Here is a 24,138-nt window from a genome sequence, read left to right on the forward strand (position 1 = left end):
AAGTTTAACAATTTCAAGTCTTTAGTCATCGTGCTTTATGTTTTAAATAAAACTCCATATATTTATATCGTCCGGCGTGGATGATGTTGTCGCGATATCTTCTTCATCAGCCGCATTTGTGCTTCATGCTCCAAATTGGCTCTGTATGATTCAGGTTTAAAAATTTAAAGATGATACGAAATGTGTTTCGACCAGTCCCAACATAATGAAATGCCCATGGATATAGGCAGGAGCATGGTCACCACAATAAAAAGGCCACCAAACAGACTTCCGGTACTGCCAATTGCCGTAATAAATTCGAAAGCGACCGCTCGCTCGCTCTGACTACGAGAAATGTTAATCAATCATACCATCCTAATCAAAAAGGTACTGTATACTGTTGGACGCGGCATCACCAGCAATGATCACTGGTCCAGTAACTGCGAAATACTGGATATCGACATACGGTGCAGTCAGCTCAGGAGATATTTCTCTCAAGGAAATCACTAATGCATAGCCAACTGTGGGATATGAAAATAGTCTGAGCCAATGAAGATCACAAGAGAGACATTAATGGTTTTGATTTCGCCAACAACACGTATATTATGTATTAATTCATTCTGTTAGAGCGAAGGGAGGCAAAGGCTACATAAGTGCTGTGTATGTTGGTGTAGTGAATGCTTGTGTCAAAAAACTACCGAATTCAAAACCACGTATGATTGTGGACATAAATATTTCACGCATCTGGCTAATGTCAGCAAGCAAGATGCCACCACAGTAACAAGTGTGTCTTCCAGCTACGAAACACGTCAAAACACTGTTTCCATGAAAGTGTAATTTCTGTATCATATTATATCCGTTTTCCCATGCCTATACTCTAGAACCAGCTCTCGCTCATGGGTATCCAAAACTACGAGAAATCAAGTAGATAATATTTAATTTAGGCTTTTACCTGATGTAAGATGAGACTTGCAGCGTGTCTTCTCGGCCGGGGTCATTCGGTGGCAGCCCGCAAAATGCGATGCGCAGCAGAGCCGCGGGTAAAGCCTCCATGATGAATATTCACTGTCGTCCAACTATTCCCTGTACCCCGTCCATGTGAACAATAGCAAATATGAACATTTTCGCATTTGCTAGGATTTGCTCTGTATGTACCTTTTGAAAGATCTGTATAATTCTGGACTGTGCAATGCTTCCGTCTAATGCCTAACTCGCAATAACTACAGTATTCTCGACTGTTCATGAGTTAAATAATATAGATAACCCAGGCTATTTTACTTACTCCAGCTATGAATATCGAGCCTGTGGAAAAAACAGCAGGAATGGCTCGCGTTTTGTGTAACACACCAATGTGTGGTAAACAAGCCCTGGTGTTATCCCTTCCCCAAGTCCCTAAAGAAACCGGACAATGATGAGCTGAGGGCCCGTCTTTACTGCAGCTGTATGATAGAAGCTAAGACCGTGCTTCAAGCCAATATTTTAGACAGCAATCATACTCGATCACCAACCTTTTGAGTGCAATGTTTGAGGAGTTATGCTCAACAAAGAGAGCTACGTATTCAACACTAATGAATATAATACTGGTACTTGATTATATCGTCTTATCATAAACATAACTAATATAAAATGAAGATAAATTCATTGTCGTTAACTTCGATATCTACTGTTAACCAGAAACTTAAGCATTTCTTAGACATTTACTCATAAAGAGTACTATGTTGATGCTTCCACATCATAGTTGCTATTGCTTGTCATATTTCCTTGATGGTGATTAGATACACTCTTTTACCGATGTTAGAGCGATCGAGAACGGCGAGTAACGAAACAGGGAATGATTTATCTCGTTATTCGTCGCAAACCTTTGCCAGCATTTGGTTTTATTCAATCATCTTTTTCGTTTGGCTCCTTCAGCATAATATTGAAATTGTAGCAATCGCGAAAATAATGCGGTAATATAGCAAGCAATTGATTATACGAGAAACTTTAACATATGGCCTACGTATCTCATCTGGAAAAATGGCAGCGTGTAAAACATTTTTTCTGAAAGTTTCCATGCTCTCATATGTAGTACTAGTACTCAACTTCTGAAGCAATACATCGTTTTTGTATCGCAAAGACATTAACACCAGTGTATATTAGCTCAATGCTAACTGCTTTGCCCAATTCTTAGTAGCTCTACTACTTTAAACTAAGCATTTTACCATCACCGCGATATGGAAGAATCACAAAGCACGAATCATTGCTTATCATATAAAATGCACAACGAAAACAATAACGAAGGTCTGCAGTCATGTTCTCTCGGATGTTGATCATTGTTTGCTTTTTCTTTTTGTTTATATCTCTCTTTTGTATCTATTGTTTCGTTATTAGAAGCATTGAAGACTTTTTCTTTCTTGATCCCTATCACTTCTATATTTTAGGTGACTTCAGTATAAACAACTGCTTCATAGACCTTATCAGCAGATTATATCAAGGCTTGAATTTCTTTGGTCCGAAGATAACCACAACCAGATTTACCGATTTCTTCAAAAAATTCTAAGCCCCAATCCCAAGTCATTTGTAGCTACTTTCTTCCAAAAAAAAACTAACTGAAACTTGTCATATTATGCAACGTTTTATTATGAAACTAAGTGTGGGTATAAACAGATCTGTGGTATACAGAAGAATATATCGTAAATTAGACAGGAACGTATACAATCCGAAGCACGTCGGCTACAACTTCTGTAACAGTCTGCGGCTGTGATTCATTCCCCTTAAGTAGAACCCGAATACGATGTCCCAGCACCTTATCAGCAGCGATTGTAACCAAATCTGGTGTCAAATAATTCCTTTGGAATAACGCGGCTAGTGCTCTAAATTTGTAGCGATCAGTGACATATTCATTGCGTTCGTTGAAGAAAGAGTGTGTGTGTGTAAAAACGAGAAATGAAGATAGCGAGATGAGCAGTGTTGCTTACTTGGTCACTATGACAAACTCCTGTGATGATCTGGCGGTAAGCCCGCCTTGCACAAGCGGATGTGTCCGGATCCCGACCACTATATCGCGTATGTAACGTGTGATATCGATATTGATATGAACGTGCGACACTTGGGCCGCCAAAGCCTTAATTTCCTATAAACAAGACAAATGTAAGTCATTCCCCATGATTTTGTTTCAGTATCAACACATGCCTCATTTTTCATAAGCGCTGTCCGCCGAACGGGTCCTCGAGGGGAACCGAATGATCCAAATGCATCTTCGTCGAAATTGTAGCTCACAAAAAACCTATCCAGCTAAATGCACCATATCTCTGAGTTAACTTCCTTGCATAAAAAAAGCAGCCCAGAATCACTTTACCAGTTGAGACGACGTATTGGTGCGTTTGTAGTTTTGAGGTAAAACTACAATAACTATAAAGTATGGCTTTGGTACAGTGTAACGGGCATTGGATATCTTGAGTTCTTTTGCAACTATAAGCTTTAGATCATGTTATTCTTAGCATTTAAGCAGCCTCTGTTTGAAAAACTAGCAATATACCTCCAGCAAAGTAGCTTGAACATGCTCATTTGTATCATCAAGCCTTTGTATTATAACAGACTGCGCCAATTTGCCACCAGAAGATGTCCTTTGTATTGAATCCACTCCTAGAGTGTACTCAGATTCCTTCCTGGTACTGCTGCTTGCACTAATAGTATCCCGTCGATCAGCGGACAAGTGGGTATAACGTATATTTTGCGGAGGAGATCGTCTTCTCGTTGGTACATTGAAATCAATAGGACTCACTGGATGGGCAGTTCGATTATCCTCGTCATACTAAGCGATGAATACGGCAAAACTGAGCGACTGTGGCCAAAAAAGACAAGCAAAACAATGAGCGCTTACATGACTACGGTTGTTCATGGTTTTAATACTAGGATAGGACATAAGCGAAGGCCGTGAATCTAATGTTTGCATGGACTGGGTTGGTCTATGTCGGCTTCCGCTGTCGGATGGGTGCAGCGAGTCTCCGAATAATTTGTGCGAACTGTTTCGGTGCTCTGTTGGTTCAGTGTAGTCGTCCCTGGTAGCTGCAAAAAGCGATTGAATAAGATCGGTTGGGCTTTGACTTTGTTGACAGACGACATTGGAAGTGGAGAATCCAAATAGACTGCGGCATATCTAGCGAGGCATTACTCGTTGTGAGTCAGCATGGCAGTTTTACAGTTGATCTGATCTAACAATGCCACAATACCAGGGTAGCCATTTGAGCAACTTCGGGCAAGCGATGCGGGGCAGCTGTAAGAATAAGGTGCTTGTCACGTCCAGAAATGAGACAAAGCAGAATTGATATAAACAAATCATTATTGAAAGCAAAACCGGCTTGCTTTCTGAGTACAGCTAGGCGCTGTTGAACCCATTCTTTAGACGGTTGAGACATTGGGTTCGGTCGAAAAACGGAGGCGAAGAAGCAGCGCAATGCTTTGGTGATCGACAAGAAAGGAAGTGCTGGGTTCCCGTTACACATGCTCGCCCTTTTGATGATGTTGTCATCGACGTTTTAGGTGGCTATGCATTGTTGCTATGCATTAGGTTAATGCTGCATTGACTTAAGCGCAGCGAATGGTTCCTTGCTGGACCATTCCCTTTTTCTTTCGATTCTATCCCTCTCTCGCACACACAACATGCATATGCACTCCGCAATACCGAGTACAACATCGCAAACAACGAAAAGGAAACAGAAGATGGATGGTTTGGATGATGTTTCTCTAATAACGTAATTATGTCCTTATTTTTAAAAATCTTTTCGGGAAAAAAAGTACATGGAGATAAGCGAAAACAGAAAACCTTTCAATGCCAAGTATCTTCGCTTTGTGTACAATTGAAATGATAGATGAATGTTTTTATTTGAGAGGGCTACAGATAGTATTGGAAAAGAAAAACAATGTTAGTCATAAATGTCCCTAAATAATCTTTAAAAGAACCATAAATCGAGAGATAAAACCTACTTGTACACGATCTTTCTAGACTTAATAGGAGCCCACTTGAAGCGCTTAAGCCAGATGGACAACAGAGTCAAACCTGACAAAATGACGGTAGCCTTCATACCCATCTTCTTACGATCGTCGTGCTCAGGTTCAGCAGCCCAGGCCAAGAAAGTGCAGACATCCTTAGCCATCTGGGAGGTAGTGGCAGGGGTACCATCTTCGTACTCGACGAGTTCATCAAAAAGAACACGGGCCATGGCAATGGCACCACCGGGGAAGTAGGGGTTGTAGTTCAAACCTTCACGGACCTCGACACCTCCAGGTGGGTCCATGTAACCGGTCAGAAGGGCGAAGACGTAGTCTTCACCACCGTGACGAGCCTTGGTGATCAAAGAAAGATCTGGGGGCAAAGCACCGGCGTTACCAGCACGGGCAGCTTCCTCGTTGGCGTAGGGTCTGGGCATGTAATCGGAGGGCTATTGAAAATCACCATCCATGGCTATCAGAACCTAGTGCAGATATACATCTCTTCCAGTTCTCTCTTTTTTTCCTTACCTTGCCGGGTCTCATAAACATATCACCGTTATCATCAGGACCGTCCTCATATTCGACTTCCTCAGCCATGGCCTTAACCTCGGTCTCAGAGTGAGAAACGCCGATCAAGTTTCTCCAAGCAATGCGGTCGAGCGAATGACAAGCAGAGCAGACTTCTCTGTAGACCTGGTAACCACGACGAATACTGCCGAAATAAAAATCATCAGTCTTTTTTTCCCGTCGTTCAACCATCCACATTATCGTCATTTTTCGTTTCAATGTTTTTTTACGTACGAAGCGTGATCGTAGGTGCTCAATGGGCCGCTGTGGGGCCAAGGGTGCGAAGGAGGGTGAAGACCTTCGTCGGCCATGTTGGCAGAGATACCACTGTCGGCGTACATGTAGGCCAAACCAGTGGCACCGACGATACCAGCAGTAACAGCAGCGACTTGCTTAGGATGCTAGAAATGATAATCATGTCAGTTTGTCACTATTTTTTTTGATTCGAGGGATTGTCAAAGCAGTATACAACGATCCAACAGCAACAGCGATAACAACAGCCACAAGAAAATCAACCTACTTGAGCAGCAGCAGGCTTGGTCGACGCGAAACGAGCCTAATTGAATACAAATTATACAACGTCAGTCGATGGAAGTTTGTTGCGAGGATATATACATTTGCGCGTGTTAAAGGGCGAACATCGCGTGGCGTTATTGTTGTTGAATTGCGTATCCGAAATTACCTGAACAGCGGGCTTGAAGGCCTGTTGAGCAGAGCGCTTCGTTGCGGGCGCAATCCGAGAGAACATGAGGTAAAGAGTAGGGAGGAGTAGGGGGTATGTCCAACAAGCAAAGAAGACAGAAAAAGCAGCAGCCGAGTTGGGTTTGGAGCTTGGCTGGACAAGAAAGAGGGAAGTTTGTTGACTCAAAAAAATTGCTCGTTAGAGCCCCCGCTGTTCTTTGGACTCTGCCTTCGCATGTGACGTAATCCAATCTCAGCCGCCCGGGTGAGTTGAATGGCACGTTCAATACACTCCTTTACCCCAGATTGTGCTCGACATGTTCTTTCCAGGATCGTTACTACCTCCATACCTTTCACCTGTTTGAATATATGAACATCTGTATGCTAATATACTGTTGATTAATGCTTATTTATGGCTTGTGCTGCTAGGTTTCAGCAGCCTTGCCCATAGGCAATAACTGCTGCTATTGCTATTGTTGCAAAGGCTATTATACTTTACGTTGAAAACGTAGAAAGGTGACCAGGAATAATTGATGCAACTCTAAATATTATTCACACTGTTATATAAAATTGACCAGCTAGCTTTGCTTTTTAATGATATAAGACTCTGATATACACATTGACAGCTTTTTAAAGTAAATAGATGCATAGATACTGAGCAAACGTCTGGTATTTTAGAAGCTCGTCAATTGATTTAAGGTCTCATCTCTTTTTATTAGTGTCGACCCTGCAAATATACACTGTATCCCTTTGCTTATTAAGTTCCCAAACGCTGACCACGTCCCCACGAGTGTCCACCGAAAACGTTGGTGCGTTGTGGCTGCTGCTGCTGCTGTTGCTGTTGATTACCAGGCCACATCTGGAATCCACCACCAGCGGTGAATCCTCCTCTGGCGGTTGTTTGCGGGAATAGGCGTTGTAAAAAGGCTGGCGTTGACAGATATCGACGTCCACCTTGGCTTGGATATGTGGTTGTTAAGTAGTAATAGATGTGCGCAGCTGCAATGCCAACCAGAGAACCGACAACACTGCCTCCAGGAGTCAAATAGCTATAGCCAACCAATACCCATGGGAGATATTGTGCCTGTCAAGGTTGAGATATCCATTTTACAATATTAGTCCTCCTCATCACATCTTTTAACGTTTTATTGCTCTATATCAACCCCAAATGACATATCAAAGCTTACTTTAAACCTGATACCAAACATAAATGTCATTGGTACGTCGCGATAGTGTCGGGACCACAAGTAGGTGAGAGTCATCATCAAACCATCGCTCAAAACATACAGATCCAAATAACGTGCTGCAGCCTAAGTCCAGCATAGACAATCAAAACGTAAAGCTTTTAGATTAATCCAAGTATAGCACAGACTGTATGTATAGTATAACGTTACCAGCTGCATAATCGAGGTGACAAGAAGAAAATAGAGATAATCTGCAGTTCTACCGGCAAAAACCTCGTTTTCCAGTTGAAGTGATTGGCGATATGCGAAGTAGAGATTCATAGCAAAGCCCAGATCGAGTTTGTGCAAAAAGAACGAGCTAATTAATCGCCATAGCTGTTGGGATAAACGAGTAGAAGACGAGATAAAACAGTGTCAGCATTATGAACTAGATCGAGAAAAGCAAAAGTGAAGGCGTGCCCGTTGTTCGTAACAAAACGTACCTGTAATTTAGTGATTGCGTTCCAGTTAAGTATTAACTGGAATGGGCTCACAAGGCCTAGTGCGGGTGCCACTGTGGTGACTATGGATAGGGTGAAGATTGCCTTTGTGATGGGCGGTATTGATTGATACCAGTCTAAAAGCTCATTTCGAGCTTGTCCTGCTTGGGGTGGCATAGTTGCAAGAGAAACACGCCACGTCGCCACGTCGTACCAGCTCGAAATCAAAATTATCCGAATTTGAATTTTCCTGCTTTTTATCATGCATGAGGTAATGAGGCTGATTCGCTCAACAGCATATTAATGTTACGCTTCCCTAATGGATCGTTTCATTGTTACGCGGACCTAAGCAAGGCTATACGAGAATTGTCACAAACATGCAAGCCAGAACAAAAATTCGCACAGCCTTTTTTTTTCTGAACCGAAAGCCACAAAACGATATGTCAAGAAATTGAATGCACGGGTATTTCAGGTTGATGTTGCGCATACTGTACAGTGAGTAGATGTGGCTAACATTAACTTATTCCTGCCACATAATTGAATAAAGGATGCATCACTAACGAAGAACAATATCAGCGCAGTTCCTGATGATCTTTCTACGCATTTGTTTCAAGCACCATAAAAAAATGTATACATACATTCAGCGAATGACTACAATATATGCTAGAGCCATTATCTCATACTAGCTTTGCTTCGCTTATTGAGTGTACATTAATGTGTCATATCTAAATTGTCATCCAATATTTCAAGATAGACCTCAATAGTCAAAAGACCGGCAAGAGCGGGCACAAAGGGTGGTTTCTGCGCTGAGACTGACAGCACTCTATTTTTCTCTTTTTGGATGATCACACAGCCTAGCAGCCAACTGCTTAGTTTTTCCGACGACAACCATGAAATCTAAGCAACGGTCATGGTCATCGATCTTTACGTTTGCTAGTATACTCTGTCTCGCAAATGCATACCCTAATGCACCTGGTACTGTATGTACTGTCTCCCCTCCCTCACTCGAGATTGTGTTTCACATCAATCTAGGAACAAGAAGGAAGCTTATATTGAAAGATTTAGTGTAATCTCGATCTGATGGGTACGATCGGCCATGGACCGTCCAAGTCGACCTGCAACAATTGCTACAGCATCCAAATCAGTCAAACCACCGACGTTGAGCCGTTTACTATCAAAGTCAACGGTCGGCAAGAATATCAAGGCATTCTATTGCAAGTCAAGAACGCAGATAACCAGACCGTGGGTGAATTTATTAACTTTAACGAAGACGAATATGCGCCGGTCGCATGCGAAGAAGAGGTTCCAGAGGAACAATCCGTTGACTGGGCCGGGTCCATTGGACACGTCGATGCAAAGCTCAAATCGTGGCCGATAGAGTTATCATGGACTTCAGCACGAGACGACGTATATAATTCAATGTCGAATGTATTCCGTGTTCAGGGGATGGTTGTGGTAAAATGATCAACTGCTTCTGTTTGTTCTGTATCTGCAACGAAAGGAGGATCTCAAGTTAACACCGCCTGTTTGTTTTTTTAGATGGACTACGACAACTATCATTTACTACCGGAGTTCTCTTTTACGATTAAGAAAAGGAGGCATATTGACCGTCCTGTGGCACCATCGCCACCTACTGCAGCAGACAGCACCATTGCTGCAGATACTATGATTACTACGACTATTGATGGTACACTATCAGAGGCAACATTAATACCTCCGGATCACCAGGCACAACTAGAACAGGATCCAGAACCCAACGCGCTATTTATGCAAGTACTGTGTTGTATATTGGCTGTGTATTTTATCATGACAGTCGCACGACGAAGGTGGTATATGCGACATATGCCGGCCGCAGATCCTGAAGCTCTCAAAGAAGGTTAAAAGAAGGTTGAATGCGGGAGAATTTCCTGTTGTCATCGGAAGGTTTTAAAAAGCTGGTTTATCTTTTTGTTGTTACTTTTTCATTCTTTTATTTCGCATCCTACCCTTTACTGTATACGTAATATTTTATCTCTTTCTTTCCATCCTCCTCTTAACACAGCAGCCCATGAAAGCTCCTACTTTTCAGTCACCATTGCTTATGCTGCTACTGCTCTTGTCGACTATTCTGACTCAAGATGGCGTGCTCGCAATACCCCGCTTTCATCAAGGCATGTCTCTCTTTTCTATGTTCCTCCCTGTTGTGATAGAGCAATAAGGAGAGTAGCAAGAGCAACACATTAATAAATACCACGACGCTTCGCATCTTTGTGTAATTGAACAGTGAACTATCAATACAATAATGGCACGACGTGTCCAGCTGTAACTCGTTATAATGTCACTTGTCCGGTGTTATGCGTTACCGACCTGCTCAGAGATTGCCCAACACGCATCAATTCGCAAACATGCCCCTACCCCCTTTGCCCTGATGGCTCGTGTCGGTCTGTATGTAGGAGCACAACCAACGTTTGCCAATGCCCCTCAATACAGCGAGACCAATCCTTCCAGGCATGCTCGACAGGACAGCTTACGGTCGATATACCACATTACGACGCCTCCATTGCGGAACAACAAATCCATCGAGCATGTGCAGCTGCGTTAAATCAATCATCTTATCCCACTTGGACAGAGCTTCCTGCAAGCAGCCAAAAAGATGCGGTGTGGAACGTATGCAAAGCGCCTGCAAGCATGACTTTTCCGACAGAAGGTGCAAGACAACAGTACCTATTAAGTAAAATTCAAACAAATCGCTTATACGTTCCATTTTCCTCCGTTTTCTATTGCAACTTTCTTTAGCTCCAACATTTCTCTCGTATATATTTATCTATTTGGCATTTTACGTATTCCTCGTAATATGGATCATGTATAAGAAAGCACGTGAAAAGGTATAGGACTCAAGACATATGCACCTGCTTTCTTATGCAGTATGATATCAAAGTTTGGACTAGGATGGTTTCTCACCATAAGCTCCATCATGGATTAGAAAGCGCCGACATCAACCAACAATAATGAAAGAGAGCGTTTCACGGGGTATAGCAATGATATATTCGGCATATGGATGGTGATTTATACTTCGCTTGTGTCAATCGGTTGGATGGTGTTTTTGCTTATCATTTGTATCGATTACTATGGTTATGTAAGTTCCTGCGACTCTCGATCAAATCGCGTGCTTTGTTTTAACACAATGCTAACCCCTTACCCTGTATGTAGATAAAAGGAATTCAGTATGCATTGTTTTATGGGTCATATGACCTGTCGAGCAAAGCCTTCTGCGTCTGCTGGTTCTTAGCTACCAGTTGGTATCTCGTCATCAACATTATGCGCTCTCGCTTACGCAATTTTTTCCGCATCCGACAGTCTTTAACGAAGGCACAATATATACAAGTGGAGCAACCACGCAGCGTTCAACGACTCGATGATGTTGGCACGGATGGACGACAAAGTCGAGTTTTATTGGACCGGATACAGCGCATCGAAACCAAGGTCAAGAAGATGCTGGGTCTGGATTCAATCGTAATTACAGTTCCTGTTCAACACGGCAGTACATTCCGTTATTTCGAATATCACAGTACGCGTTATGTATATCAGCATGATCGTGACGTTTTTGAGCAAACAGTGCCCGATATTGCATTCGATCACGGCGGTCTCACGTCAGAACAAGCAGCCGACCGCCTTGAACGTCTTGGTCCAAACTTTATCCACGTGCTTGTTCCTAATTTCTTCCAGGCGCTTTGGGAAGAGTGAGTAAATTCGCAGTCTGTTTAATGATACTCCGGGTATCTTTTACTAAGTTCTTTTACGATCTAGACTTACAGGATTCTTCTACATTTACCAACTCATGATCCTGTGGTGTTACTTTTACTTGGCCTATTGGCCAATCGGTGTGGCAGATACCGCTGTCATCCTTTTGGCTGCGATAATCAAGGTGTTCGTTCGGCTAAGATCAGAGAAACGTGTGAAGAGCATGGCTGAATATGTTGGTGTATGCGATGTTTTACGAGACGACAAATGGGTTTGTAACTTATCGAGCGCAGACTTGGTTCCTGGCGACGTTATTCGAGTGCAATCACAGCAACTAGTACCAGTGGATGCTGTTCTACTTAAAGGCGATGTTGTGACAGATGAAAGCTCACTCACTGGTAAGTTTGATTGTTACTGTAATCAGGGCCTCTTTTCGTTAATCTGACATTATATCATAGGCGAGCCCCTTCCTATCCGCAAGTTTCCTGCGAGGGATGCTTCATTTTTGGAGGAAAAGATCCATCGTTTGTATGCTGGGACAATGGTCAAGCAAGCATCTTCTGATTCTACGGCACTCGTTATGGCGACACGTACGAATACTGACAAGGGGCAGCTAGTACAAAAGATATTGTTTCCTCAGCCTGTTTCCTTTATTTTCAACGAGCAGCTTAAACTGGTCTTTGCTGTTCTGCTCTGTTGGGCACTCGTCTTGCTTGGCATTGGATCATGGTGGCTGGGTGGGATTGGTATGACTGCTTGGTTCTACGGTACCACCTGTGCAGCCCAGGTCATGAATCCTTTGCTTCCAGGTAAAGTAATACAAGGTCCTTACTTATATGTTTTATAGTCAAGTTTCTAAAATGAAAAAAAAATAGCTATTCTTGTTGTCGGACAATCGGTTGCTGGTGGTCGTTTAAAAAAGAACGGAATCTATTCTGTTGACTTACCCCGTATTTTGATGGCTGGCAAAGTGCGCGTATTTTGCTTTGACAAGACTGGAACGCTGACAAACCAAGGTCTCGAATACAATGGTGTCCAGCCGGTCGTACGCCATCAAATTGAAAAGAAGGAAAAGAATGACAGCACTGCAACAAATTTGGGTTTAGGCGAAATGAAACAACATTATCAAGACTTGAACCCTGATATCGACCATGAACAATTGCTAAGAATGGGTTTAGCATCATGTCACTCTGTCACGGTACTTGATGATCAGTATATAGGCAATCCAGTAGACATCGTCATGTTTGAAGCAACAGGCGCGGCGCTTGATTTAGCACAGGAAACCATCCATCTCCGATCACACACGCCAGGCGTAAAAGGCTCTCAACTCCGTATCATTCAAAGATTCGAGTTTCAGCATGCGCGCGCATCCATGTCGGTTGCTGCTGTGGATATGGATACAGGCGATATCCACGTTTTTGTCAAAGGCTCTTTCGAACGACTCGGCGAAATCTGTGCCAATGTTCCGGACAATTATGATCTACAGGCATCCAAGTTGGCAAGAGACGGTTGCTATGTATTAGCCATGGCTCATCGTAATCTTGGCAAGCAAATTTCCGAGGAGGCTGTGTGTGGCTGGACAAGAGACCAACTGGAATCGAATGTGTCCATGCTCGGACTGGTATTGTTTAAAAACATGCTTAAACCTGATACCACGGATGCGATAGCGCAGCTTAAGCGAGGAGACATTCGAACGGTTATGATCACTGGTGATAATGCGTTAACCGGTGTATCTATCGGTCAGGCATGCGGCATGCTCCCGTCCAATAGGCCTGTACTACTTGGCGATGTCAGGGACGAGGATGGCCAAGTAATCTGGACCGACACAGAGACCAACATGCGGCACACAACTGAGAAATCAGAAGTATTCGATGGTTTCGAGCTCGCCATCACCGGGAATGCTTTCCGCACAATACTCAAAAATGATCCTGAACGACTACGAGAGCTTTTATTCTCAATTACAATATTTGCACGCATGACACCTATCGATAAGATGCTTTGTATCGAACTCTTTATGGAGAAAGTAATCACGGCCATGTGTGGCGACGGCGGAAATGACTGTGGTGCTTTAAGGGCGGCTCACGTTGGTATTGCCATGTCTGAAGCAGAAGCATCAGTGGTCAGTCCATTCAGTACACCGAGTCGCACAGTCAAGGCTTGTGTGGAACTTGTTATTCAAGGACGCTCCGCGCTCGCTACCTCTTTTGCAAGCTACAAGTATCTCATCATGTACGGAGAAACCATGGCGACAGTAAAGCTATTCACCTTTTACTTCACCATGTCATTCTCGCAATGGAACTTTATCCTCATCGATGCATTCATTACTTTATTCTGCGCGTTTGCGGTGACACAAGCCAAAGCAGCTAAACAGCTTTCCGCACAACGACCTACTGCACGCATCCTTGGTCCGGAAGTACTAGCGTCAGTCCTGGGTCAACTGGTCATCAATGCACTTTTCCTTATGGGAGCATTCGTTATGCTTTATACACACGACGACTTTTTCCGATGCAATGAATGGGATGCCCGAGCTGTCGATAACTCAAAATGGTGGCTTCTAGGCGACAGTTTTGAAACGGACGTTTTAACCTTTGTTTCACTTTTCCAGTTTGTAAACGCTGCCTTGATCTTTAATTATGGTTACCTGTTTCGAGATCGGTGGTACCGCAACTACCTCTTGCTGGTTGTGTGCGCAGTATTTATTGCCATTGTTAGCTACTGGGAACTTGCGGGTAAGTGGCAAAAGCGACAGAGGCGATGATGGAGGGTCCAAAAAAGAGCTAACGCACAAGCAAACTTCTTTTCTTTTTGTTGTGTTCGGTTATTTTGTTTGTTATACAGATCCAAACCCGTTCGGATGTGCAGTCCGTCTTAATTGTGGCAACCCTGATGTACTTGAGTCACTCGGGTACCCAAGGCCTAGTTACCCGATTGAGCCTTATAATAACCCATTGGGACACAATGTGCTTCCACAGTATTTCCGTTACCGACTGTGGGTTTATTCGATAGGTAACATGGTAGCAACACACGCGTGGGAACTGCTGGTTGTTCTTGGGCCAGTCCGAGACTGGTGCAAAAAGCGATATGTACAAAACACTGGTTCATTTTAATAGCTATTACTTAATTCTGCTGTAGTCTTTCTTTACTGTGTCCAATAGGGCTAAATGTATTAAATAGTTTGTATGCAAAACATGCAGATCTAAATGGTGGGGAAAACTCGGGCTATTTTAGAAATGTCGCTATGTGTCTGAATGCGTGCATTATGCAACTATTCATACGGGCTATGATGATACTTTATGTGGATGCATTTAACCTTGCTACTGCTGCTACCTGTAACTCTCGCTAAGAATCATGTCAAGATGTTGGTTAGTAGCACAAGTGAAATATTGTCTATTACTTCTGTATATGTACCCTAGTTTTAAAAAAATGGACCGTAGGTAAAAGAAGCACTTCCCCGTTCCAGTATAGCATACCATCGAATGGCTGAAAACTCCTTTTAGTCAACCGGATACCGGATATAAGGGAACTCAGTTTCAGGCAGACATAAATCCGAAACAGCAAAGGCCAACTTTGTTGCATGATGTAGCTGAAGTTGACTTTTCTGTGCTTACCACCTGAGGTATGACAATGCTACTACAATGCAAGAGGTCCACAATCGACTTCCTCAATCCATGTATACAGTGTCACTGGTGTGATCCCGGTGTTCTGGAATCATTCGGGCCCCCGCACCCGATTATCCAGATTAAGCGTAACCATGTTTCTGTGGTATTTCTTGTAAAAACCATCTATATTGCGGGCTTTTACTGAAGTTGGAAGAAGAAGGTGGTGGCAACATGCGCATGAGAACCCTTTGGGTCCATTCACGACCGGAGCGTATGAAAAAAGTGAAAGTAGTTTATTGTGTTGCTTTTATATGGTTTGTTTATTTGTGGATTAAGTATAAATTATATACAAATGCTATTTCTGAAATGTTGTACGCATGCATGCATGAGTCGTGTTTTTTTTACTGATACTTTGAGCAGATTTCCTTGAGAGTTTCGGCACTCTGTTCCAAGCGGCCGCGCTCCTCCTTGCTGAGAGGAATGTCAAAGATCTTTTCAACACCGTTATAGCCAAGCTTGGCAGGCACTGAAAGCACGGTTCCCATTGATTCAACATAGACAGAAAGAGGGCGGACTTCGCTCTTGTCAAGCAAGATGGCCTCGACCAACGATGCAGTACAAGCACCAATGCCATAATAAGTAGCACCCTTCAGCTTGATGATTTCCATTGCCTTGTTTGTAATCATCTTCTCCACCTCAGCCCTATCCATAGCCTGCACCTCGGGGAATGACAACAAGGGTTTACCGGCGACCGTCGCCGACTCCCACGCAATAAATTGGCTATCACCATGTTCACCCAAAACAAATGCGTGGATGCTGGATGCAGCGACCTTTAGCTTTTGAGACAGATAGACACGAAGACGAGAAGTATCCAAGAAGGTGCCCGAGCCAAGCACTTGGTTGCGTGGAAGGCCAGAGAGCTTGTGGGCAATATGGGTCAAGACGTCGACGGGGTTGGCGACGAGAATCATGATGGCTTCCTTGCGAATAGGCTGCATGGCGCCAATGACGCTGTTTAGAATCTTGTAGTTTCGATCGATCAACTATCAATGGTAATTTTGGGGTAAGGTTTCAATTAGAGCATTTCTGACATACATTCATCAATTTTCCCACTGATCATTGCCCAAAAACTGATAGAGGAAGCATTTCACATGGATATGCTATCTTACCTGAGTGCGCGATTCACCCTCCTTTTGTTTGGCACCGGCAGTAATGATGATGACATCGGCTTGACCAGCTTCCTCGCTCGTGGCACCACGCACCTTAGTGGTGCTGACCAAGTTGGCATCACTTAAGTCAAGAACCTGACCGCGAACGATATCTGGAACGACGTCGACCATCAAGACTTCCGAGGCGACGTCCCGGAGCATGACTGCATAAGCAATCGTGGCACCGACAGAGCCGGCACCGACAATAGCGACTTTGCTGCTACCACCCATTGTTTGTTGTTGTTGTTTGTTGAGTTGGGAGAAAAAAGTGTAAAAGATGAAAAGGCGAGAATAAAGGGAAAGAGTTGTTGGGCTTTTCTCCAGTGGCAATTTTTCCCGAGCTTTTATAGCAATCAGCATGGGTTTTAAGTGTCACTTTACACGGACTTGTCTCATGCTGTTGTAATGGCGTGACGTTTCCTGCCGTCGCTCTTTTTAGGTATGTGTGTGTGTCTGTGCGAGTACAACGCGAACTCTTATCTGTACAGATCCGTGAGTCTGTACGCCTTGGCGCACGTTTTGACTCGCTTCAACGATCGGATGATTCCGGTGTTTCATGTTCTTTTGGAAGATTGCAGTTGAAGAAAAGAAAAAAAAAGCATGCCATATACACTAGTGTTGTTCTTGCTCTTTCGACAGAATGCACTGCTAATTTCTGGTTGTTGGTTTCCACGGCTGCCGTAACCAGGGAACCGGACCCTGACTTCAAATGTTCGGCAAATTTACTCAAGCGCATGAAGTTGTCACCTCATTCGTTGCCTTAGCAAATCCCTGTTATCGGCCACGTTTTGACATAGCCACTCCATACACCATGTTCATGGAAAGTCAACGTGTTATTTGCACAGCAGCGACAAACAAGCGAGTGAGATATTACGTGTCGAGTTGACACTTACCTTCTTTGCTTATAAAAAAATTAATCACAGCTGTCCCATTTGAAACACCATTAGAGCATTGCATGGGCTAATTGGACAAATGACATGCATCTCAAGCATAAGCTTTCTATTTTTCTTTGCATGCTTTGGTATTTTATATTTTGACGTAATTTTGGTCCCCAGAATTAGAGACGTATAGCAAATTAATCGGTACACCTGTTCATCGGGCTCTCTTAGTCTCACTGTCTTTACCTTGTTCCTTCTCTTTTCAGACCATCCACGCCTGAATCTTTTAATTAGAAAAGAAAGGCACTTCTGTATCAAAAGCTTGTCAACGATTCTTTTGAAGACGAAATAATCAATGAAGTCATTTATGATTGACTTATGAAGATGGTGCAGATTTGAACAAACTTTGAAGCATAACAAATACAATCTGGGGTCGCACGGTGGATCTTTACATTTTGATGGCCGTTTATTACTGTATGCGCCACAGAACTTAACGTAAGTTTATTAATTGCTAATACACGTTTCTGTCAGCTTCTATACCTTCAGAACCTGCGTTCGTGCAGTTGCTCATTTTAAGATTTCAGAAGTAAAAAGGGAATAATGCCGTCCACAGTACTGCTGCCAAACGTACTTGAAATGAGAACCGACCCGGAATATCATTCACGACATTGTTCCGCGGCTCATCACATCTGTTTTGCTTGCAGTGAATCCTTTCAATATGAAGGCGTCTCTGGGTGACCGTGTGTGGCATTCAATGAAACTTACTAAACAAAAGATAATGCCTCAACTTGGTGTTAGGACGATTACAGTTTTAGCAACGATATGTAATAACAATATGGTGAATTTTTACGCTTTTAATAAGACGGAGAGGAATGTGTTGAAGCCAAGATTTTGGATGTAATGGGCTCATGAATGACACTATTCTTCGGTAAACAGGCCTATCACTGGTTGAATAACAAGGTTACCTAGCATGAATTTAGCAATCTACACCATATCAACGCTTTCGTTATGAACATTTGCCCGTTAGAAAAGCACACATGGTAGTATGTAGCCATATAGACTTATGGAGAAACCAACACATCAAATTGTACTCACGGCTGCTCGCTTTTTTTTTGTAAGGTTCAGTACTACGTCGCCAGTCGCTCGTATGAGCCTTGTAAATGCATATAAATTTGGAGGATCATAGACTTGGCTATAAAGTAGAAGTTAGTAAAGTGATGTGAAGCAACAAAAATGGAGAGAGAGCACTTGTTATTTCGCGTAATCTGGAAGTAGAGGAATGGTCTGCGTTGGGAAATAACGGAAACATTATTAAAGTATGTTCATGGCTTCATTGATCTTGTCATATATGCTAGCAATATATTCATTATATACTGCTTTGTTCCGGGCAACAACTGTAGCACAGCCCAAAAAAACACTCGAGTTTAATCATTTATAGATATATAAATCTGTAGCATATATCATACTCAATTAAGTTACATCGGTAAACACCTCTCAAAAGCAAATATAGACTCGCTGATACTCGATGAAATATTAGAATCATATCTATCATATGAAAATAACGTTTAATAATAGCCTAAAAACATGGCTCAACAACAGCTGTTGGGTTACACTACGTCGCTCTCCTAAACTTTTTTTTTCTCGATACACGAAACAAATTCAAGCGAAAAGAATGTGAAGAAAGCACTAGTTTTTTATTTGTTTGTTGTTGTCGTGGCTGTCGGTGAGCACAAGTGCATAGGCGTATATTCACACGGATGATGATATCCTATTTCAGTTCGGCCAAGACTGCCTCAGCAGAAGAATCCTCGACGTTGCCGCCAGATTCCACACCCAAGTACTTGATGACAAGGTTGTCGACAATCATGGCATAGCGCTTAGAACGCTTACCGATACCAAGCGAAGACAAGTCCAGCGTCAAATCAAGTGATTCGGTGAAGGTACCAGCACCATCACCAGCGAAAATGATGTTTTTGTTGGCACCTGTCACTTTTCCAAAGGCGTTCATAACAAATCCATCATTGACAGCAACGCAGATGACCTCATCCACACCCCTAGCCTTGAGTGCATCGTAGTTCTTGACGAAACCGGGGAGATGCTCCTGGGTGCAGGTGGGCGTGAACGCACCTACAACGTTGAGTACAGTTTGTCATCCACATCGTCAGCTTCTATATGCTTCGTGTGTCATGCGCTGTTATCAACATGGATGATTTGTTACCTGGGATAGCAAAGATAACGGCCTTCTTGTTCTTGAGGTTGTCGTGGATCTTGTAAGGCTGTGGACTGTAGGTATACCGTAACAGCAGTAAGCCATCTCGTTTTTCTGGGACACTAACCATAACCCGAATACACTATGACTTACACCGTGCATGCGTTCAGCTCTTCCTTTTCGTTGTAGGGAACGTAGGTCAACTCGCCATTAGGAATCTATCATTAAAAATGATTTTAAATATGAGCACTATCTGGTTAAACTACCGGGTGTAGGAAGACGGAAATAGAGAATCGTCTTCTTACTTCATCACCAACTTTGACGGTCTAACCATAGTCGAAACACAGTGTGAGCTTTAAGATTCCCTTTGCCTTTTCTCATGAAGACACATTTTGGCCTACCATATTGAAAGCTCTTTCGTCGAGTAACTGAGATAAGAAAAGTGGGAAAAGAAAGGAAAAGAGATAAAGACGCGTTCTCCGAGCTTCGAAGGATCCAGGTTTATGCGGTTTTATTTTTGGCAAAAGTAAACGATGCTATATCCGGTATGGCTCTTCATTATTTATTTCCCATCACTGCACTGCAACGAGCACTTTCAGCGTCAAGGAGCAGGTGTATTCTGCTGCCCTTTCGAATACAACTCATAAGAGGGGAAAGACACACTCCTTCTCCTGCTACTGGATTGTCCGTTTGCTGAGACGTTGACCAAGGTGCTGTTAAGCACAGTGGCTAAAGGTACCAGATAAATAGTCTACCATCGGACCTTTGGCTAGCTATACCAGTATCTGCAGGAACTCTATCGAGTGGTTGCACAGTCAACCGGAACAATACTGGTTAAAGAATCTTCAACGCGGCAGTTTTTGTATAGGCCACACGTCAATTCCACGGCTGTGTGCCTGACATGAAACGATTGTGCAGACACACACAGGGGAGAGAGAGAGAGAGAAAGAGCGCTACCAGATCATGAGATAGGCCCTGATGTAGTAGGAAGAGCCGAAACAAGGATCGTCAAATACTGCATGTTGCTAACGAGGTGGGTCGGTAACACACATGGACCAATCAAAACGTTTCTTGTACCGCTACTGCCAAGCGCCCCCAAAAAAATAAGAGTCTTCTTCGTCTGTGAGGATCTTGAGTAGAATTACAGAAAGAACCGTATTCTCCAAAACGACTTTAGAAGCGTACATCCACAGCGAACGCATAAACCGTCCGGAAAGGGCAAATTGAAAACTTTTGCTCTGCTGCCTGACACGTGCTGCTGCTGCTGCTTGTGTTGTACGTGCGTTAAAATTTGCCTGTCCGGCCCCGCCGTCCGCTATTTTTTTGAGTCGTCTCTTTTCTTTCTTTCTTTCTACACACTTACGCACAACACATACAAAAGAACCCTTCCACGCGGGTTCATTCAAACAAGCGACCGGTATTGTCTCTTCTCTCTCTTTCTCTCACACTCAATGATTCTTTATATACTCTGCTCCACCTTTTTGCCGCTACCTTCGTCTGTCCGTTCACATGCATGAAGAAAAGAAGCATTTTTTTTTCTCTCCCACCCCAAAAGATCTGTTTTGTATTGATTTGATTTACATGGGTGGCGGTGGGTGGCGGCCGGCAGCAGCAGCGGCAGCAGCAGCAAAAAAAAGAAGCAGAAAGCATTTTCTATGAAAATCCTCTTTTTTCTTTGCATGCATTCCTTTCTAAACAGTTGATCTTCTACCCAATCCATTCTCACAGAAATCAAAGAAACACCGGTTTTTAACCATTTTCCACCACCACTACATACACTCCACCACCACAAAAGACAAAAGCCCTGTTTTTTCTCTTCCACCTAACTCATCCATCCCACCTTACTCGCGTTTTGCTTCTTTTGATTGAACGGGCGCAGACATTCCTTTTTTGTAATCGGTAAGATGTCTTTAAAAAAATACTTTTATGTGGTTAACTGACTTTGTGCACTTTTATCACGACAGGGAAAAAATAAGTACACATAGTCAAAGGTAAAGTTACTTGTCTTTTTCTTTTTTGCCCTTACCCTAAAGTGTTTTGTGAAAAGAGGATTTTGGGGTAAGCGCTGTGATGCAAAGCATGCAGACACACTATTCTTCTTTGTCCCTTGGCACATACACCATATTGCTACTCTGTTTCTCGATCCAAAGGAAAAACGAGAAACCAAGAGTCCAGTGTTTTGCTTATTGATTTAACAATACAGACCATAAAATATATCGGCATGTCCACAACAGAAGTAGATATGAACGGCTCTCCTACAGATCGATCCAAGCGACCTCGTCTCGAAGACGGTGATTGGGATTCTGACTACGAGCGCGATGGCCAAGACGATCGTCACCCAAAACGTCAAGCCGTTCCCGATCCTGAAACTAAAGCACCTCACTTTGCCGGTGCCACAGAGCCTGACTCGGACACCACAGGCAGACACGAAAGCAACGGTGCGGCTGCTTCATCTGCTGCTTCCGCCTCTGCTACTGGCGCTGCAGGAGCATCCAACAACAACAACAATGCCACACAATCGGCTGGTGCTAACAATGGTAGCGGCACTGGACGATCCCGACGGAAGAAGTGGGAAGAAGGTGGCTCTCAAGATTCGGACGATAACGAGGATGACGAGGTTCAGATTCTGCTTGACAGCAACGGCGAGTCAAAGGGCGCGAACGGTCCAGATGGCGCTGCTGCTGCGAACAACACCGGAGCCCAAGTGGCCGCTGCAGCATCGACTTCAGCATCAGCAGTCCATTACGATGCAGCTGGCTCGGACGCACAGTCGTTGGCTTCGTTTCCACCAGGCGTTCCCTCAGTATCGATTCGATCGTTGGTCAGCACCAAGGATGCCGGCGTGATCATTGGTCGTGGTGGTAAAAACGTGAGCGAAATTCGTGAAATGTCTGCTGCTCGGGTGACCATCTCGGATATCATTCCTATGGCTTATGAACGTATCCTGACCGTCACTGGTCCTGTGAATGCTGTTGCAAAGGTAATGTTATAGACGATGTTATTGTAAATCGGGTTAAAAAAACCAGCGTAGAAAAGATGTGTTTCACATGCATGTTTTTAACCCCTCGCTCTCTGTTTTTTATTTTGTCACAGGCCTATGCACTTGTGGCACAAAAGATTCTCTTGGAAATGCCAAATCCTGACGAGGGTCAAGACCAATCGTTGACGATCCGACTTCTTGTAGCAGACCAACGTATGGGTACATTGATTGGCCGTGGCGGCAGCGTTATACGGTCTATCCAAGAACACAGCCACGCACGTGTCAACGCGTCCGAGGAGCCGTTGCCCTTGTCGACCGAACGTACGGTGACCATTGTGGGCACAACCGATGCTGTCCAATCCGCCATCCAGCAAATCAGCGAGATCTTGGCCGAACACCCGGAACGCGTGAACGCAAGCTCGACTGTCCAGTATCGTCCGCAGCCTCAGGGGACAAACATGTCAACTCGAAGCTATCATGGCGGCATGGGTGGTAGTACCCGGTCGAGCTCAGCAGGAGTTAGCGGAGGAGCGAATGCTGTAGCAGCAGCGGCCTCGTCAATGAACCCCTATGGAGCAGCCATGATGGGACACATGGGAGGCATGCCGATGAGCGGAGCCAACCCTCAATTTTATTACCAGGCTGCCGCTGCTGCTGCTGCTGCAGGTGCTTACGGAGGTATGCCAAGTTCGTCGAGCCGACAAGGCGATTATGGCATGGCTGGTATGGTGGCCAGTTCGCAAGCTCAACAGATTTTCATTCCAAACGAAATGGTAAGTCTCCATACACTTTCTGAATCTTTTGATGGACGTTCTGTAAGTGTATATCTTCTAACATGTTTCATTGGTATTATTTCGGTACATAGGTCGGTTGTATTATTGGCAAGGGTGGCAGTAAGATCAATGAGATTCGACAGTTGAGTGGAAGTCATATCAAGATTGCGGATCCTCATGGTAATACGAACGAGCGCTTGGTCACCATCACTGGCACGCCGGAAAGCAACCAAATGGCCCTCTATCTCTTGTATTCTCGCTTGGAAAGTGAAAAGGGTCGCTTGGGCTTGCGCTAGAATTCGATTCTATTTGTGTTTTTTTCTTTCAAATGTATGTGTGTGTGTGATAAGTGTTTTTTTCCCTTGCGTGCCCGTTCGCGAGGCACAATATATAGTATCAAAAATAAATAAAAAATGATTCGTTCAACAATAACGTGAAGAATTGTAAGAGCAGTGTGGTGGGACCACTGCTACTACAACTGTGAGAATGTCGGGCAAGTATGTATATATCACGGCTTGACTAGATTATTCTCACCGAACCCAAGGGTACGAATATAACCAAAATAACTCTTTGATGATAGCTAGTGAGCTCAAGAAGACCGTGTGTGTATGCTCTCAAGATCACTGGACCTTTTCTCTAATAGCACGAACTGTTTACCGTGTGTATACGGTATTAAAATGACTACAGCCAACCCCGCTGAAACCCACAAGTCGCACATTGCAACGTAATTTACAGCTTATAAACTTTTCGAACTTTAGATATTAAATGACCGGAAACCGTAGCGTGTTTCTGTAAGCCGAGTGGCGGTCTTTAAAGGGATGAATCCATTTGTCGGTGGAATCACGGTTGCTTGGTTGTCTTGCCGAAGACAGTGTCTTGCAGAGTTTGGTGTCAACATTCGGGTTCGGGC

General features: G+C 43.7%; 10 protein-coding genes across 10 annotated transcripts; 3 read left to right on the top strand and 7 right to left on the bottom strand.

Moving 5' to 3' along the window:
* Positions 1-164: 164 nt before the first annotated feature.
* BDB00DRAFT_879356 (uncharacterized protein) lies at positions 165-1,032 on the bottom strand (the record flags this gene model as incomplete). Its single annotated transcript, XM_053127858.1, has 4 exons — positions 165-324; positions 386-500; positions 678-796; positions 932-1,032. The coding sequence occupies 4 exons, from the start codon at positions 1,030-1,032 to the stop codon at positions 165-167; spliced, it is 495 nt and encodes a 164-aa protein (XP_052972981.1).
* A 1,900-nt stretch (positions 1,033-2,932) lies between these two features.
* BDB00DRAFT_775817 (uncharacterized protein) lies at positions 2,933-3,598 on the bottom strand (the record flags this gene model as incomplete). Its single annotated transcript, XM_053120239.1, has 3 exons — positions 2,933-3,091; positions 3,317-3,436; positions 3,497-3,598. Coding segments are annotated over 3 exons (381 nt in total), but the record flags the coding sequence as incomplete, so codon positions are not given.
* On the bottom strand, positions 3,533-4,561 carry BDB00DRAFT_185343 (uncharacterized protein). Its single transcript, XM_053116390.1, has 2 exons — positions 4,191-4,561; positions 3,533-4,117 (listed from the first exon to the last, which is right to left on the bottom strand). Exons 1-2 carry the CDS (start codon positions 4,461-4,463, stop codon positions 3,773-3,775), a joined length of 618 nt encoding a protein of 205 aa, XP_052972983.1. The 5' UTR covers positions 4,464-4,561; the 3' UTR covers positions 3,533-3,772.
* Positions 4,562-4,940: 379 nt separating this feature from the next.
* BDB00DRAFT_793235 (cytochrome C1 family-domain-containing protein) lies at positions 4,941-6,265 on the bottom strand (the record flags this gene model as incomplete). The annotated part of the gene is made up of 5 exons (XM_053121193.1): positions 4,941-5,399; positions 5,479-5,662; positions 5,752-5,918; positions 6,038-6,073; positions 6,200-6,265. 5 exons carry the CDS (start codon positions 6,263-6,265, stop codon positions 4,941-4,943), a joined length of 912 nt encoding a protein of 303 aa, XP_052972984.1.
* Positions 6,266-6,774: 509 nt separating this feature from the next.
* Positions 6,775-8,069, bottom strand: BDB00DRAFT_858834 (Der1-like family-domain-containing protein). The gene is made up of 5 exons (XM_053125898.1): positions 7,865-8,069; positions 7,593-7,757; positions 7,386-7,508; positions 6,918-7,282; positions 6,775-6,833 (listed from the first exon to the last, which is right to left on the bottom strand). Exons 1-4 carry the CDS (start codon positions 8,036-8,038, stop codon positions 6,956-6,958), a joined length of 789 nt encoding a protein of 262 aa, XP_052972985.1. The 5' UTR covers positions 8,039-8,069; the 3' UTR covers positions 6,775-6,833; positions 6,918-6,955.
* Positions 8,070-8,660: 591 nt separating this feature from the next.
* Positions 8,661-9,845, top strand: BDB00DRAFT_185407 (uncharacterized protein). Its single transcript, XM_053116391.1, has 2 exons — positions 8,661-9,316; positions 9,401-9,845. The coding sequence occupies exons 1-2, from the start codon at positions 8,942-8,944 to the stop codon at positions 9,740-9,742; spliced, it is 717 nt and encodes a 238-aa protein (XP_052972986.1). The 5' UTR covers positions 8,661-8,941; the 3' UTR covers positions 9,743-9,845.
* A 1,487-nt stretch (positions 9,846-11,332) lies between these two features.
* BDB00DRAFT_885412 (uncharacterized protein) lies at positions 11,333-14,688 on the top strand (the record flags this gene model as incomplete). Its single annotated transcript, XM_053128410.1, has 5 exons — positions 11,333-11,580; positions 11,648-11,979; positions 12,040-12,390; positions 12,457-14,310; positions 14,420-14,688. 5 exons carry the CDS (start codon positions 11,333-11,335, stop codon positions 14,686-14,688), a joined length of 3,054 nt encoding a protein of 1,017 aa, XP_052972987.1.
* A 764-nt stretch (positions 14,689-15,452) lies between these two features.
* On the bottom strand, positions 15,453-16,799 carry BDB00DRAFT_858848 (lactate dehydrogenase B). The gene is made up of 2 exons (XM_053125899.1): positions 16,350-16,799; positions 15,453-16,223 (listed from the first exon to the last, which is right to left on the bottom strand). The coding sequence occupies exons 1-2, from the start codon at positions 16,746-16,748 to the stop codon at positions 15,582-15,584; spliced, it is 1,041 nt and encodes a 346-aa protein (XP_052972988.1). The 5' UTR covers positions 16,749-16,799; the 3' UTR covers positions 15,453-15,581.
* A 1,987-nt stretch (positions 16,800-18,786) lies between these two features.
* On the bottom strand, positions 18,787-19,951 carry BDB00DRAFT_984730 (Redoxin). Its single transcript, XM_053130014.1, has 5 exons — positions 19,877-19,951; positions 19,781-19,801; positions 19,629-19,693; positions 19,485-19,549; positions 18,787-19,393 (listed from the first exon to the last, which is right to left on the bottom strand). Exons 1-5 carry the CDS (start codon positions 19,877-19,879, stop codon positions 19,035-19,037), a joined length of 513 nt encoding a protein of 170 aa, XP_052972989.1. The 5' UTR covers positions 19,880-19,951; the 3' UTR covers positions 18,787-19,034.
* Positions 19,952-21,696: 1,745 nt separating this feature from the next.
* Positions 21,697-23,524, top strand: BDB00DRAFT_879364 (uncharacterized protein; the record flags this gene model as incomplete). The annotated part of the gene is made up of 3 exons (XM_053127859.1): positions 21,697-22,455; positions 22,569-23,228; positions 23,321-23,524. The coding sequence occupies 3 exons, from the start codon at positions 21,697-21,699 to the stop codon at positions 23,522-23,524; spliced, it is 1,623 nt and encodes a 540-aa protein (XP_052972990.1).
* Positions 23,525-24,138: the final 614 nt, after the last annotated feature.

This window comes from Zychaea mexicana (assembly GCF_025766255.1).
Source record: "Zychaea mexicana strain RSA 1403 chromosome Unknown BDB00scaffold_171, whole genome shotgun sequence".
NCBI lineage: Eukaryota > Fungi > Mucoromycota > Mucoromycetes > Mucorales > Lichtheimiaceae > Zychaea > Zychaea mexicana.

Bases quoted from the DNA above. Each gene is read 5' to 3' on its own strand.
- BDB00DRAFT_858834 (XM_053125898.1), bottom strand. From the start codon at position 8,038: ATGCCACCCCAAGCAGGACAAGCTCGAAATGAGCTTTTAGACTGGTAT. The intron at 7,509-7,592 runs GTAACGTTATAC...TGCTGGACTTAG, and splicing joins TCACCTCGATTATGCAGCTG to GCTGCAGCACGTTATTTGGA. The intron at 7,283-7,385 runs GTAAGCTTTGAT...CAACCTTGACAG, and splicing joins TGTTTGGTATCAGGTTTAAA to GCACAATATCTCCCATGGGT.
- BDB00DRAFT_858848 (XM_053125899.1), bottom strand. From the start codon at position 16,748: ATGCTGATTGCTATAAAAGCTCGGGAAAAATTGCCACTGGAGAAAAGC. The intron at 16,224-16,349 runs GTAAGATAGCAT...TACCATTGATAG, and splicing joins AGGGTGAATCGCGCACTCAG to TTGATCGATCGAAACTACAA.
- BDB00DRAFT_185407 (XM_053116391.1), top strand. From the start codon at position 8,942: ATGGGTACGATCGGCCATGGACCGTCCAAGTCGACCTGCAACAATTGC. The intron at 9,317-9,400 runs GTAAAATGATCA...TTGTTTTTTTAG, and splicing joins GTGTTCAGGGGATGGTTGTG to ATGGACTACGACAACTATCA.
- BDB00DRAFT_984730 (XM_053130014.1), bottom strand. The intron at 19,550-19,628 runs GTAAGTCATAGT...GTATACCTACAG, and splicing joins GAGCTGAACGCATGCACGGT to TCCACAGCCTTACAAGATCC. The intron at 19,394-19,484 runs GTAACAAATCAT...TCAACGTTGTAG, and splicing joins CGTTATCTTTGCTATCCCAG to GTGCGTTCACGCCCACCTGC.
- BDB00DRAFT_185343 (XM_053116390.1), bottom strand. From the start codon at position 4,463: ATGTGTAACGGGAACCCAGCACTTCCTTTCTTGTCGATCACCAAAGCA. The intron at 4,118-4,190 runs GTATTGTGGCAT...ATGCCTCGCTAG, and splicing joins TTGCTCAAATGGCTACCCTG to ATATGCCGCAGTCTATTTGG.